Raw genomic sequence first — 13,270 nt, 5'->3', positions numbered from 1 at the left:
CACTGACACTCTGACAGTACGGCACTCCCTCAGCACTGACCCTCCAACAGTGCAGCATTCCCTCAATACTGACCCTCCGACAGTGAGGCACTCCCTCAGCACCGACCCTCCGACAGTGCGGCACTCCCTCAGCACTGACCCTCCGACAGTGCGGCATTCCCTCAGCACTGACCGTCTGACAACATTCCACCAATAATACCGCAGACTGATGTTCCCTTAGCCAAGCTCTTCCAATACTGTTACAACACTGGCTTCAGTTTCCTTGCGATGCAGGCGTAGTGTCCCTCCTTCTTAGCCAGAAGGCTCCGGTTTAAGTCTTCGCTGAGATGTGTAAAAATATGTCCAAATTGGTTAAAATACTCCCGCAATTTGCAAAGTGTCGATAATATGGAAAATTGTGCATGTGTATTCTGGATTATTCGCAATAACCATCCCATCAGTCTACTCCAGATCATCATTAACGTGATGGACGGTGTCATCAACAGGGCTATCTGGCAGCACCAGCTCAGCTATAACCTGCTCAGCGATGCCCAGTTTGGGTTCCACCAGGGCCACTCAGCTCCTGACCTCATTCCAGCCCTGGTCCAAACATGGACAAAAGGGTTGAATTCCAGAGGTGAGGGGAGTGTGACAGCTCTTGGCATCAAGGAACCCTGGCAAAACTGGAATCAATGGGTATCAGGGGAAAACTCTCCACTGGTTACAGTCATACCTGGAGTATAGAAAGCTGGTTGTGGTTGTTGGAGGGTCGGTCATCTTAGCTCCAGACATTTCTTCAGGAGTTCCTCAGGGTAGTGTCCTAGGCCCAACCATCTTCAGCTGCTTCATCAATGACCTTCCCTCCAACATAAGGTCGGAAATGAGGATGTTCACTGATGATTGAACAATGTTCAGCACCATTCATGACTCCTCAGATACTGAAGCAGTCCATGTTCAAGTGCATCAAGATCTGAACAATATCCAGGCTTGGGGCTGACAAGTGGTAAGTAACATTCACACCTCACAACTGCCAGACAATGACCATCTCCAATAAGAGAGCTCCCAATTATTGTTTAGGGCATAAGCCCTTCTTCAGGATTCCTGAAGAGGGGCTTATACCCAAAACGTCGATTCTCCTGCTCCTTGGATGCTGCCTGACCTGCTGCGCTTTTCCAGCAACACATTTTCAGCTCTGATCTCCAGCATCTGCAGTCCTCACTTTCTCCTCCCAATTATTGGCCCATCATTCAATGGCATGATCTTAATGAACTCCCACTTTCAACATTGTGTGTTTACCATGGAACATAAACTCATCTAAACTTGAATGATTTATTTTCACTTGCATTCTCCAGTGAAAAATATAGTAAAATTAGTGAGAAGCTTCAACTGTCATCACACTCTGGTGCCATTTTGAATAGTGTAAGAATAAAAAGGATCAAGAGATATAAGAGAGAGTTCTGAGCCCTGAGTCAGCTCACCAACGTGGGAGATGACAGTTTCGGCGTCACCACTGGGTCCACCTTACCAACACTGCTGCCACCCAGTCCCATACTGAATCCACCCTTGGCCCATAACCAGGAGACCCTTACATTGCTCCAGCCTTGACGAGGCCAGAAGGTCCCTCCTCCAGGTATAACGCAACCAGGGGACCCTGACCACTGCCAGGCCGGGTCACTGCCACACTAAGAGACCTGCTCCAGCCGTCCTCCTCCGAGATGTCACCTCGCCGGTGCTGCCTCCCCAATCACTGGAGGAGCTTTGCCCACTGTCACCGCCAGCCCTGGGTGCCAGGAGGACATCCCCTGCTGCTGCCATCCTTGCCCCGATTGTCAGGAGGCCGCTGCTGCTCCATGCAGGCCAGGCCAATGCTGCTGGCCGACCCACCAAAGAAAAGAAAAATGAAAGAAAGGAAAAAATAAAAAGAGCAGATGTAAAAAGAAAAAAATAAGGAAGTGAGCATCTGGGAGCAGATAAGGCCCAGGCAAGAGCCCACATCCTGCCCTGCTGCTCCATTACTGTCCTGGAGACTGGGGATACTGCAGAGCATAACTCCCCTCCTGACTCCCCAAAGCCTGTCCCACCATCTACAAGGCACAACTCAGGAATGTGTTGGAATACTGCCCACTTGCCTGGATGGGGGCAGCTCCAACATCACTCAAGAAGCTTGACACCATCCAGGACAAAGCAGCCGCTTGATTGACACCACATCCACAAACATTATCACTGATGCTCAGTAGCAGCAGTGTGTACCATCTATAAGATGGTCTGCAGAAATTCACCAACGATCCTCAGACAGCACCTTCCAAACCCACGGCCACATCCATCAAGAAGGGCAAGTGCAGCATATACATGGGAATACCACCCCCTGCAAGTTCCCCTCCAAGCCACTCGCCATCCTGACTTGGAAATATATCACCATTCCTTCAATGTCACTGAGTCAGAATCCTGGAATCCCCTCCCTAAGGGCATTGTGGATCAACCCACAGCACATGGACTGCAGTGGTTCAGGAAGGCAGCTCACCCCCACCTTCTCAAGGGGCAACTAGGGACGGGGCAATAAATGCTGGGCCCAGCTAGTGATACTCATGACCCAAAATTAAATTTTAAAACAATCCCTCTGACCGTGCGGACACATTGCCCTGGAAATGTCAGTCTGGGTTATGTACTGAAATTTCTGGAGTTAATTTGAACATTGTAACAATTAAGCTAAAGTCTCTGTTCAACCTGAAAATGAATCCTGTGTATCTGTGTTTTTGGAAAAGCTATGGGCTGTGTCAAAGTGATAGTTTCTGCTCTGCTACATCAGGGCTGATGTCTGAAGCCAAGTGCATTCATTCTGTCATTCTCTGCATTCAGAAAGGCCCAAGCTCAATCTTTTCCAACTCATTAGATCCAGACACGATCCATAAACCCAGGGTCTAATTGCTCAGACCCTTGACGTGCTGATAATTTTTAGACATTACAGACAGCTGACGTTTCTGAGTTTATGATGGAATTGGCTGCTGGGCCGGGTTTGAAGTTGGCATTCTATAGTTTGACTGGGACAATTCTTTGTGCAGCTTTCTGATTTTTATTTATAAAGGAGTGGTGCGCAGTATCCTGACTAATCTGTTACAAATTGTCAAAAACAAAATTTCCCTTTGGCTGAGTTTCAGTCAGGTTGCAGAGATTTCCTGCCGTTTATCAGAGGAAATTCTGAAATAGCCAGCAGTGTTTATTCCCTGGTGCTGGTTAAAACCTTTTCCATGGAATCGGAAAGAAAACAATGAGAACAAGACCCCTGGATAAGGACGGGGCAATATGAGGTCTCCACTTGGATCTGCTCTTTTCCTACATCTTTTTTGCCGCGGTTTTGCCGGTAAGAGATGTTCCTTCTTTTCAGGATTCAGAGAGGCTGGTGGCTCTTGGTTAAATTAATGTCGAGTGGCTTATACAGTGGAACCCGGTCAGATGTTCATGGTCTCAAAGGGCAAAACTGAGAATTGTTTCCAGATACAGACCAGGTCCTGGCAAGAAGCTGCTTGGATTGACCCTTTTTCACTGTGTTATCTACACAGGAAGGTCACAGTCAGTGGGCAGTCAGTGCTTACTTCATTATCTGTTAGACAATATTGAAAATGAAGTTACCATGAAGATTAGTACAATGCCGTTCAGTCTGATCATAACGATCCTCACATAACTCTCCTGGTATTGGGACACTATGTTCCTGTTAGGGTGAAGGGCAAGGCTGGATAACGAGAGAAACTGAAGGAAACATATGTCAGGTACAGACAGCAAGGGTTGAGTAAATCCTGAGTAGAGTATAAAGGCAGTAGGAGTATACACAAGAGGGAAATCAGGAGGGCAAAAAGGGGACATGAGATTGCTCTGGCAAATAGGGTTAAGGAGAATCCAAAGGGTTTCTATAAATATATTAAAAGGGTAACTAGGGAGACAGTAGGACCCTTCAAAGATCAGCAAGGCAACCTTTGTGTGGAACTGCAGGAGATGGGGGAGATACTAAACGAGTATTTTGTATCAGTGTTTACTGTGGAAAGGACATGGAAGTTACAGATTGTAGGGAAATAATGATATCTTGAAAAATATCCAGATTACAGAGGGGGGAGGGGGTTGCTGGAAGTGGATAAATCCCTGGGACCTGATCAGGTGTACCCGGAACTCTGTGGGAAGGTAGGGAAGTGATTGAACATGGAACAGTACAGCACAGGAACAGGCCCTTCGGCCCACAATGTTGTCCCGAACATGGCGCCAAATTAAATGAATCCCTTCTGCCTGCCCTTAGTCTGTAGCCCTCCATTCCTTGCGTATTCATGTGCCTATCTAAAAGCCCCTGAAACACTCCTATCATAGCTGTCTCCACCACTACCATGGCAGTATGTTCCAGACTCCTAACACTGTGTGAAAACTTTATCCCTCACATCTTTGCTGGACCCCTTGCTGAGAAATTTGTATCATCCATAGACACAGGTGAGGTGCCAGAAGACTGGAGGTTGACTAATGAGGTGCCACTGTTTAAGAAGGGCAGTAAAGACAAGCCAGGGAACTATAGAGCATTTGACAAGGTTCCCCGTGGAAGACTGGTTAGCAAGGTTAGATCTCATGGAATACTGGGAGAACTAGCCATTTGAATACAGAATTGGCTCAATGGTAGAAGACAGAGGGTGGTGATGGAGGGTTGTTTTTCAGACTGGAGGCCTGTGACCAGTGGAGTGCCACAAGGATCGGTGCTGGGTCCACCAGTTTTTGTCATTTATATAAATGATTTGGATATGAACACAGAAGGTATACAAAGTTAAAAATCACACAACACCAGGTTATAGTCCAACAGGTTTATTTGGAAGCACTAGCTTTCGGAGCGCTGCTCCTTCATCAGGTGGTTGTTGCTCTGAAAGCTAGTGCTTCCAATGAAACCTGTTGGACTATAACCTGGTGTTGTGTGATTTTTAACAATGTACACCCCAGCCCAACACCGGCATCTCCAAAATAGGAGGTCCAGTTAGTAAGTTTGCAGATGACACCAAAATTGGAGGTGTAGTGGACAGCGAAGTAGGTGACCTCTGATTACTACAGGATCTTGATCAGATGGGCCAATGGGCTGAGGAGTGGCAGATGGAGTTTAATTTATATAAATGTGAGGTGCTGCATTTCGAGAAAGCAAATCAGGGCAGGTCTTATCCACTTAATGGTAAGGTCCTGGGGAGTGTTACTGAACAAAGAGACCTTGAAGTGCAGGTTCATAGCTCCTTGAAAGTGGAGTCCCAGGTAGATAGGATAGTGAAGGTGGCGTTTGGTATGCTTTCCTTTATTGGTCAGAGTATTGAGTACAGGAGTTGGGAGGTCATGTTGCGGCTGTACAGGATCTTGGTTAGGCCATTTTTGGAATACAGTGTTCAATTCTGATCTTCTTCCTATCTAAAGAAACTTGAAAGGGTTCCAAAATGATTTACAAGGATGTTGCCAGGGTTGGAGGGTTTTAGCTATAAGCAGAGGCTGAACAGGCTGGGGGGCTGTTTTCCCTGGAGCGTTGGAGGCTGACGGGTGACCTTGTAGCGGTTTACAAAATCATGAGGGGCTTGGACAAGATAAATAGACAAAGTCTTTTCCCTGGGGTCGGGGAGTCCAGAACTGGAGGGCATAGGTTCAGGGTGAGAGGGGAAAGATATAAAAGGAACCTAAGGGGCAACGTTTTCATGCAGAGGGTGGTGTGTGTATGGAATGAGCTGCCAGAGGAAGTGGTGGAGGCTGGTACAATTGCAACATTTAAAAGACATATGAATAGGAAGGGTTTGGAGGGATATGGGCTGGGTACTGGCAGGTGGGACTAGATTAGTTTAGGATAACTGGTCAGCGTGGAAGGGTCTGTTTCCGTGCTGCACACCTCTATGACTGTGTCTGGTCTGCCCAGTAGATGCCTTTCTGATTGTGTGACATTCTGATATGGTTTAAAGTTAGGGCTAACTGCTCCAGGATTTACTCACGGTTTTGTAGCTGTCAATTTCTATTGCTAATAGGACGAATTGAGAGTGGGATGAATCTAATTGAAAGGAACATTCCCAGTTTGGGTGGATCAAGATGGGCTCTGGGATCCAGTGGAAATATTCATTTGCTCTGGAAATTCAGGGGTATGCAAAAAACTCTGGATTTGCTCACAAATTGAAATCATTCCAACAAAGCATCCCTTGGGTCACTGATGGTACTAATTGCCAGTAACTATTACTCAGCACTGGGTCAGTAAGGAATGTTCACAGTCAGAAACACAGCTTCACATTTCATTACAGACACAAAATCTAACCTGACCACCCTGGGCAGAACAGATGGTACACTGCACCATTAATGAGGCAATATTAAACCAGGGACAAGGTGGCTCCCTCAGCACTGACCCTCCGACAGTGCGGCACTCCCTCTGCATGGCCCTCTGACAGTGCGGCACTCCCTCAGCACTGACCCTCCGACAGTGCGGCACTCCCTCAGCACTGACCCTCCGACAGTGAAGCATTCCATCGGCACTAACCCTCCGACAGTGTGGCCCTCCCACAGCACTGACACTCCGACAGTGTGGCACTCCCTCAGCACTGAGCCTCTGACAGTGTGGCCCTCCCACAGCACTGACACTCCGACAGTGTGGCACTCCCTCAGCACTGACCCTCCGACAGTGAGGCATTCCCTCAGCATTGACCCTCTGACAGTGCAGTGCTCCCTCAGCACTGACCCTCCGACAGTGCGGTCCTCCCTCTGCATGGCCCTGTGACAGTGCAGCACCCCCTCAGCACTGACCCTCAAACAGTGTGGCACTCCCTCAGCACTGACCCACCAAGAGTGTGACACTCCCTCAGCACTGAGCCTCAAACAGTCCGGCACTCCCTCAGCACTGAGCCTCTGACAGTGCGGCACTCGCTCAGCACTGACAATCCGACAGTGTGGCACTCCCTCAGCACTGACCCTCCAACAGTGTTGCGCGCCCTCAGCATTTACCCTCCGACAGTGCAGCGCACCCTCAGCACTGACCCTCCGACAGTGTGGCACTCCCTCAGCATTGACCCTTCGACAGTGCAGCACTCACTCAGCACTGACCCTTCCGACAGTGCGGTACTCCCTCAGCACTGCCCCTCTGACAATGCAGTGCTCCCTCAGCACTGACACTCCGACAGTGTGGCACTCCCGCAGCACTGAGTCTCCGACAGTGCGGTGCTCCCTCAGCACTGACCCTCCGACAGTGTGTCACTCCCGCAGCACTGAGTCACAGACAGTGAGGCATTCCCTCAGCACTGACCCTCTGACAGTGTGTCACTCCCTCAGCACTGACACTCCGACAGTGCGGTGCTCCCTCAGCACTGACCATCCGACAGTGCGATACTGTCAGCACTGACCCTCCGACAGTGCGGCCCTCCCTCTGCACTGAGCCTCCGACAGTGCGGCACTCCCTCAGCACTGACCCTCCGACAGTGTGTTACTCCCTCAGCACTGACCCACCGACAGTGAGGCGCTCCCTCAGCACTGACCTTCCAACAGTGTGTCACTCCCTCAGCACTGACCTTCCAACAGTGTGTCACTCCCTCAGCACTGATCTTCCAACAGTGTGGCACACCCTCAGCACTGACCCTCCAACAGTGCGATACTGTCAGCACTGACCCTCCGACAGTACGGCCCTCCCTCTGCATTGAGCCACCGACTGTGCAGCACTCCCTCAGCACTGACCCTCTGACAGTGCGGCACTCTCTCAGCACTGACCCTCCAACTGTTCGGCATAACCGCATCACTCCCTCAGCGCTGACTCTCCGACAGTGCGGCACTCCCTCAGCACTGACCCTCCGACAGTGTGGCACTCCCTCAGCACTGGCACTCTGACAGAGTGGCACTCCCTCAGCACTGACCCTCTGACAGTGCAGCACTCCCTCAGCACTGACCCTCTGACAGTGCGGTGCTCCCTCAGCACTGACCCTCTGACAGTGCGGCACTCCCTTAGCACTGAACCTCTGACAGTGCGGCACTCCCTCTGCACTGACCCTCCGACAGTGCGGCCCTCCCTCAGCAGTGACCCTCCGACAGTGCAGCACTCCCTCAGCACTGAACCTCCGATATTGCAGCGCTGCATCAGCTCTGACATTCCAACAGTGTGGCATTCCGTCGGCACTGACCCTCCAACAGTGTGGCCCTCCCACAGCACTGACCCTCCGACAGTGCGGCACTCCCTCAGCACTGACCCTCCGACAGTGTGTTACTCCCTCAGCACTGACCCACCGACAGTGCGGCGCTCCCTCAGCACTGACCTTCCAACAGTGTGTCACTCCCTCAGCACTGACCTTCCAACAGTGTGTCACTCCCTCAGCACTGACCTTCCAACAGTGTGTCACTCCCTCAGCACTGACCTTCCAACAGTGTGTCACTCCCTCAGCACTGACCTTCCAACAGTGTGTCACTCCCTCAGCACTGACCTTCCAACAGTGTGTCACTCCCTCAGCACTGACCTTCCAACAGTGTGTCACTCCCTCAGCACTGACCTTCCAACAGTGTGTCACTCCCTCAGCACTGACCTTCCAACAGTGTGTCACTCCCTCAGCACTGACCTTCCAACAGTGTGTCACTCCCTCAGCACTGACCTTCCAACAGTGTGTCACTCCCTCAGCACTGACCTTCCAACAGTGTGTCACTCCCTCAGCACTGACCTTCCAACAGTGTGTCACTCCCTCAGCACTGACCTTCCAACAGTGTGTCACTCCCTCAGCACTGACCTTCCAACAGTGCGGCGCTCCCTCAGCACTGACCTTCCAACAGTGTGTCACTCCCTCAGCACTGACCTTCCAACAGTGTGGCACACCCTCAGCACTGACCCTCCGACAGTGTGATACTGTCAGCACTGACCCTCCGACAGTACGGCCCTCCCTCTGCATTGAGCCACCGATTGTGCAGCACTCCCTCAGCACTGACCCTCTGACAGTGCAGCACTCCCTCAGCACTGACCCTCTGACAGTGCGGCACTCCCTCAGCACTGACCCTCCGACAGTGTGGCACTCCCTCAGCACTGACCCTCTGACAGTGCAGCACTCCCTCGGCACTGACACTCCGACTGTTCGGCAATCCCGCATCACTCCCCCAGCACTGACTCTCCAACAGTGTGGCACTCCCTCAGCACTGAGCCTCAGTGTGGCACTCCCTCAGCACTGATCCTCCGACTGTGCGGCACTCCCTCAGCACTGACCCTCCGACAGTGCGGTGCTCCCTCAGCACTGACCCTCTGACAGTGTGGCACTCCCTCAGCACTGACCCTCCAACAGTGTGTCAGTCCCGCAGCACTGACCCTCCGACAGTGTGTCACCCCCTCAGCACTGTCCCTCCGACAGTGCGGTGCTCCCTCAGCACTGACCCTCCGACAGTGCGATACTGTCAGCACTGACCCTCCGACAGTGCGGCCCTCCCTCAGCACTGAGCCTCTGACAGTGCAGCACTCCCTCAGCACTGACCCTCCGACAATGCGGGGCTCCCTCAGCACTGACCCTCTGACAGTGTGGCGCTCCCTCAGCGCTGACCCTCCGACAGTGTGGCGCTCCCTCAGCGCTGACCCTATGATATTGGAGAGGACCCTGAAGCTTGGGGCGAGTTTGTTCAGTTGGAGAGTGAGATGGTTTTCCATTGAACCAGGACTGACCCAATCCGTGTTTTGAAAGGTGCGAGGCACAGTCAGAGATGGCAGAGACAATGAAATTTCTCTTGGTCACTTACATTGTGTGGAGTCAAGAGTTATTGGGGATTTGATGGGGGCTTGGGGAGGTGTGGGTGTCGATTTTCCCATCTCTGGGTTGTCCTGCCTTCTTCAGGAATCACATCGCCTGGATCTCCCAACAGTGAGTGGTCCCAGGAGGATACCCACTGGAAAAGACATCTCTGTTCCCCTCATTGGTCAGTGTGGAGCAAATTGGAAATGTGGAAGTTTAATCTGTTGTTCTGGGTGAAGTGATTGGGAGATTGAACATGTTCCAGGTATTATGTTACACAATCAGTGGTTGAGGTATCGATGGAGATAGATTATCTGCAGTAATTTATCTGACAGCGTCTGGTGGGCAGCTGTGATCGAATCATGCTGTAGTAAATCACAGAACTCTGTTCAGGCCATCAGACCCCTGTGCTCACTGTTTCCTGCCGTGATCTTGAAATTGAGTATCTTTCAAATTTGAATATACCAGCCTAACGTACATCCACCTGCATGATGCTGATATTGTATCCACTGCATTTAACCAGACTACCCAACCTCACTGCTGATTACTCTTCCACTCAGTCCATCTCCCCAGCTTCCCCTTAAAGGCACCTGTCTGATTCACAGCGACTGTATTCTGTTTTACTGGGAGCTTCCTCTGCAGCCTATTCTTTGTTCTCACTTCTGTATGAGCTCAGGCAAGAAATTATTCCTTTCGAAAATCCAAATATATTACATTTACTATATTACCCTAACTACCCTTTCTGTTCATTCTTTTTCTTATTTTTGGTAACGTACAACTTTCCCTTTTGAAATCCGCACTAATTACTAAATTACATTTTGAGTTTCTACTGGATCTTTGAGTAAATTTTCCATTATCTTTCCGATGATTAACATGAAACAAACTGCTGCATTACTCTTTCCACTCATTCTACCTGTCTTTAAAAAGATAGAAATAACTTCAGCCGTTTGTAACATCTCTGGTAATGTTCCCTTTCCTAATGATTTATAAAGTTTTACAAAACGATCTATCTGCTTCCACTTTGCTCCTTTCTGTAGGAAAACTGAGCAGCCCTGTTGTCTGGAAGGATTTGAAAGGGTTAATATTCAATTGAGTGCAGTCCATTGCTGCCATCTGTGATAACATGGTGAACACTCAGTGAGAGACTAAAGTAATATCTAATAGGAGGCTGGCCTGAGGCAAACTCCTCCCAGTGGTCTTTGTCAGAAGGTCAAGTCGGTGATAACCTGTAATTGCCGCAGAAATGCAATAAAATACAACTTGTTTAGAGTACTCCACAAACCTCTTCTTGAGAGAGCAGGACAGTCTGCCTTCGCACATACCAGATCACCCAACACCAGGTTACAGTCCAACAGGTTTGTTTGGAAGTAAAGGCTTTCATAGCGTTGTTCCTTCATCAGACAGCTACCTGAAGGAGCAGCACTCTGAAAGCTAGTACAGTGCTTCCAAATAAACTTGTTGGACTATAACCTGGTGTTGGGTGATGTTTAATGGCACCCTCCAACCCCATGGCATCAACGTGGAAAACACTTCAACTCCCCCTCCCACTCCGCCAAGGACAGGCAGGTCCTGGGCCTCCTCCATCACCACTCCCTAACCACCCGCTGCCTGGAGGAAGAATACCTCATCTTTCACCTCGGGACCCTCCAACCCCAGGGCATCAATGTGGACTTCACCAGTTTCCTCATTTCTCCTCCCCCCACCTTATCCCAGTTCCAACCTTCCAGCTCAGCACCGTCCCCATGACCTGTCCCACCTGTCATTGATTCTCCTGCTCCTCAGAAGCTGCCTAGATTCAGAAGCACTACATTCTCAACTCTAATCTCCAGCATCTGCAGTCCTCACTTTCACCTGATTTTTAACTTTGTCCACCTCAGTGCAACACCAGCACCTCCACACCATACTACATCACATCAGTCTGTAAATGAACCAGTCAATGGGAGGGCACAAACACAACAAGCCCAACAACCCCAGTCCGTCTTTGTTTACGTTTCTTACCTAGAGGCAAAATCATTGATTTAATCATTAATGTCAATTGGCAGTTGGCTGATGACATGACTTTTGTTGAGGCTTTGAAATGCTCTTCTGTCGCCCAGGGTTTTGCGTTGGCACCTGTCAACAAAACCTGCTTGTTATGGTTGGACAAGTTCATCACTTTGGGAATACGTGTCCAGACACATTTCTCTACAAAACCCCTCACCTGGCTTACTCCCTAACCTACCGTTAATGTGATTGAGTTATCCTGCAGTAGCCAGGGCTGGGTCCAGCTGCTGGCAACCTTTGCTGAGATTTTGCAGTTTTACCCAGGAATGTGTGGGACGGAGTTTGAACCACCCCCTCAGAACAAGGATGAGTCATGTAAAAGGTTGTGATGTGCAGGTATTGCAGACAATATGATATTTGTGGATGAAGAGTAATCAGGGACAGATGTGGGAGATGTGATCTGATTTCAGTTCTGTTGGTTAACCCACTCAAAACAACCAAAGACAAGAGGCAGTTTCAAATCTGTTGGAAGGTATGGGGCACAATGCAATCAGGATCAAGCAAACATTTCTCACAGACATCTGTCAACGTGAAAGATCCAAAAAAGAATATTAGACAAGTTGGAGAACAAAAGAATTCAATCGTAGGATTTTGCTGCAGAGAATGAGATCATTTGGCCCATCAAACCTATGTTCGGGCTTTGAAAATAATTCTCGCTTGGTTTAACCTTACTATTTTCTTACCTGCAACTCTGTCGGAGGGTCAGTGCTGAGGGAGTGACTCACTGTCAGAGGGTCAGTGCTGAGGGAGTGCCGCACTGTCAGAAGGTCAGTGCTGAGGGAGCGCCACACTGTCGAAGGGTCAGTGCTGAGGGAGTGCGGCACTGTCAGAGGGTCAGTGCTGAGGGAGTGCTACGCTGTCAGAGGGTCAGTGCTGAGAGAGCACCGCACTGTCGGAGTGTCAGTGCTGAGGGAGTGCCGCACTGTCAGAGGGTCAGTGCTGAGGGAGTGTCGCACTGTCAGAGGGCAAGTGCAGAGGTAGGGCCGCACTGTCGGAGAGTCAGTGCTGAGGGAGTGGGCACTGTCGGCGGGTCAGTGCAGAGGGAGCGCTGCACTGTCGGAGGGTCAGGGCTGAGGGAGTGCCGCACTGTCAGAGGGTCAGTGCTGAGGGAGTGCCACACTGTCAGAGGGTCAGTGCTGCAGGAGCGCTCACTGTTGAAGGGTCAGTGCTGAGGGAGCGCTGCACTGTCAGAGGGTCAGTGCTGAGTGAGTGCCGCACTGTCAGAGGGTCAGTGCTGAGTGAGTGCTGCACTGTCGAAGGGTCAATGCTGAGGGAGCACTGCACTGTCGGAGGGTCAATACTGAGGGAGCGCCACACTGTTGGAGGGTCAGTGCTGAGGAAGTGCTGCATTGTCGTCAGGTCAGTGCTGAGGGAGTGCCACACTATCAGAAGGTCAGTGCTGAGGGAGTGCCACACTGTCAGAAGGTCAGTGCTGAGGGTGCACTGCACTGTCGGATGGTCAGTACTGAGGGAGTGCCGCAGTGTCGGTTGGTCAGTGCTGAGGGAGTGCTGCACTGTCAGAGGGTCAGTGCTGAGGG

General features: G+C 50.5%; 1 protein-coding gene across 1 annotated transcript in view; it reads left to right on the top strand.

Moving 5' to 3' along the window:
• Window positions 1-2,880: 2,880 nt before the first annotated feature.
• Window positions 2,881-13,270, top strand: part of LOC122539537 (mucin-5B-like) — a 41,197-nt gene continuing 30,807 nt past the window's right edge. The window contains exon 1 of the mRNA XM_043674502.1: window positions 2,881-3,337. Coding sequence (XP_043530437.1) covers window positions 3,280-3,337 — 58 coding nt within the window. The 5' untranslated portion in view covers window positions 2,881-3,279. The remainder of the gene's footprint in view (window positions 3,338-13,270) is intronic.

Source organism: Chiloscyllium plagiosum, chromosome 32 (assembly GCF_004010195.1).
Source record: "Chiloscyllium plagiosum isolate BGI_BamShark_2017 chromosome 32, ASM401019v2, whole genome shotgun sequence".
In the NCBI taxonomy this organism is placed as follows: domain Eukaryota; kingdom Metazoa; phylum Chordata; class Chondrichthyes; order Orectolobiformes; family Hemiscylliidae; genus Chiloscyllium; species Chiloscyllium plagiosum.
Note: the sequence above shows the minus strand (reverse complement) of the source record. Positions and strands in the feature narration are given on the sequence as shown.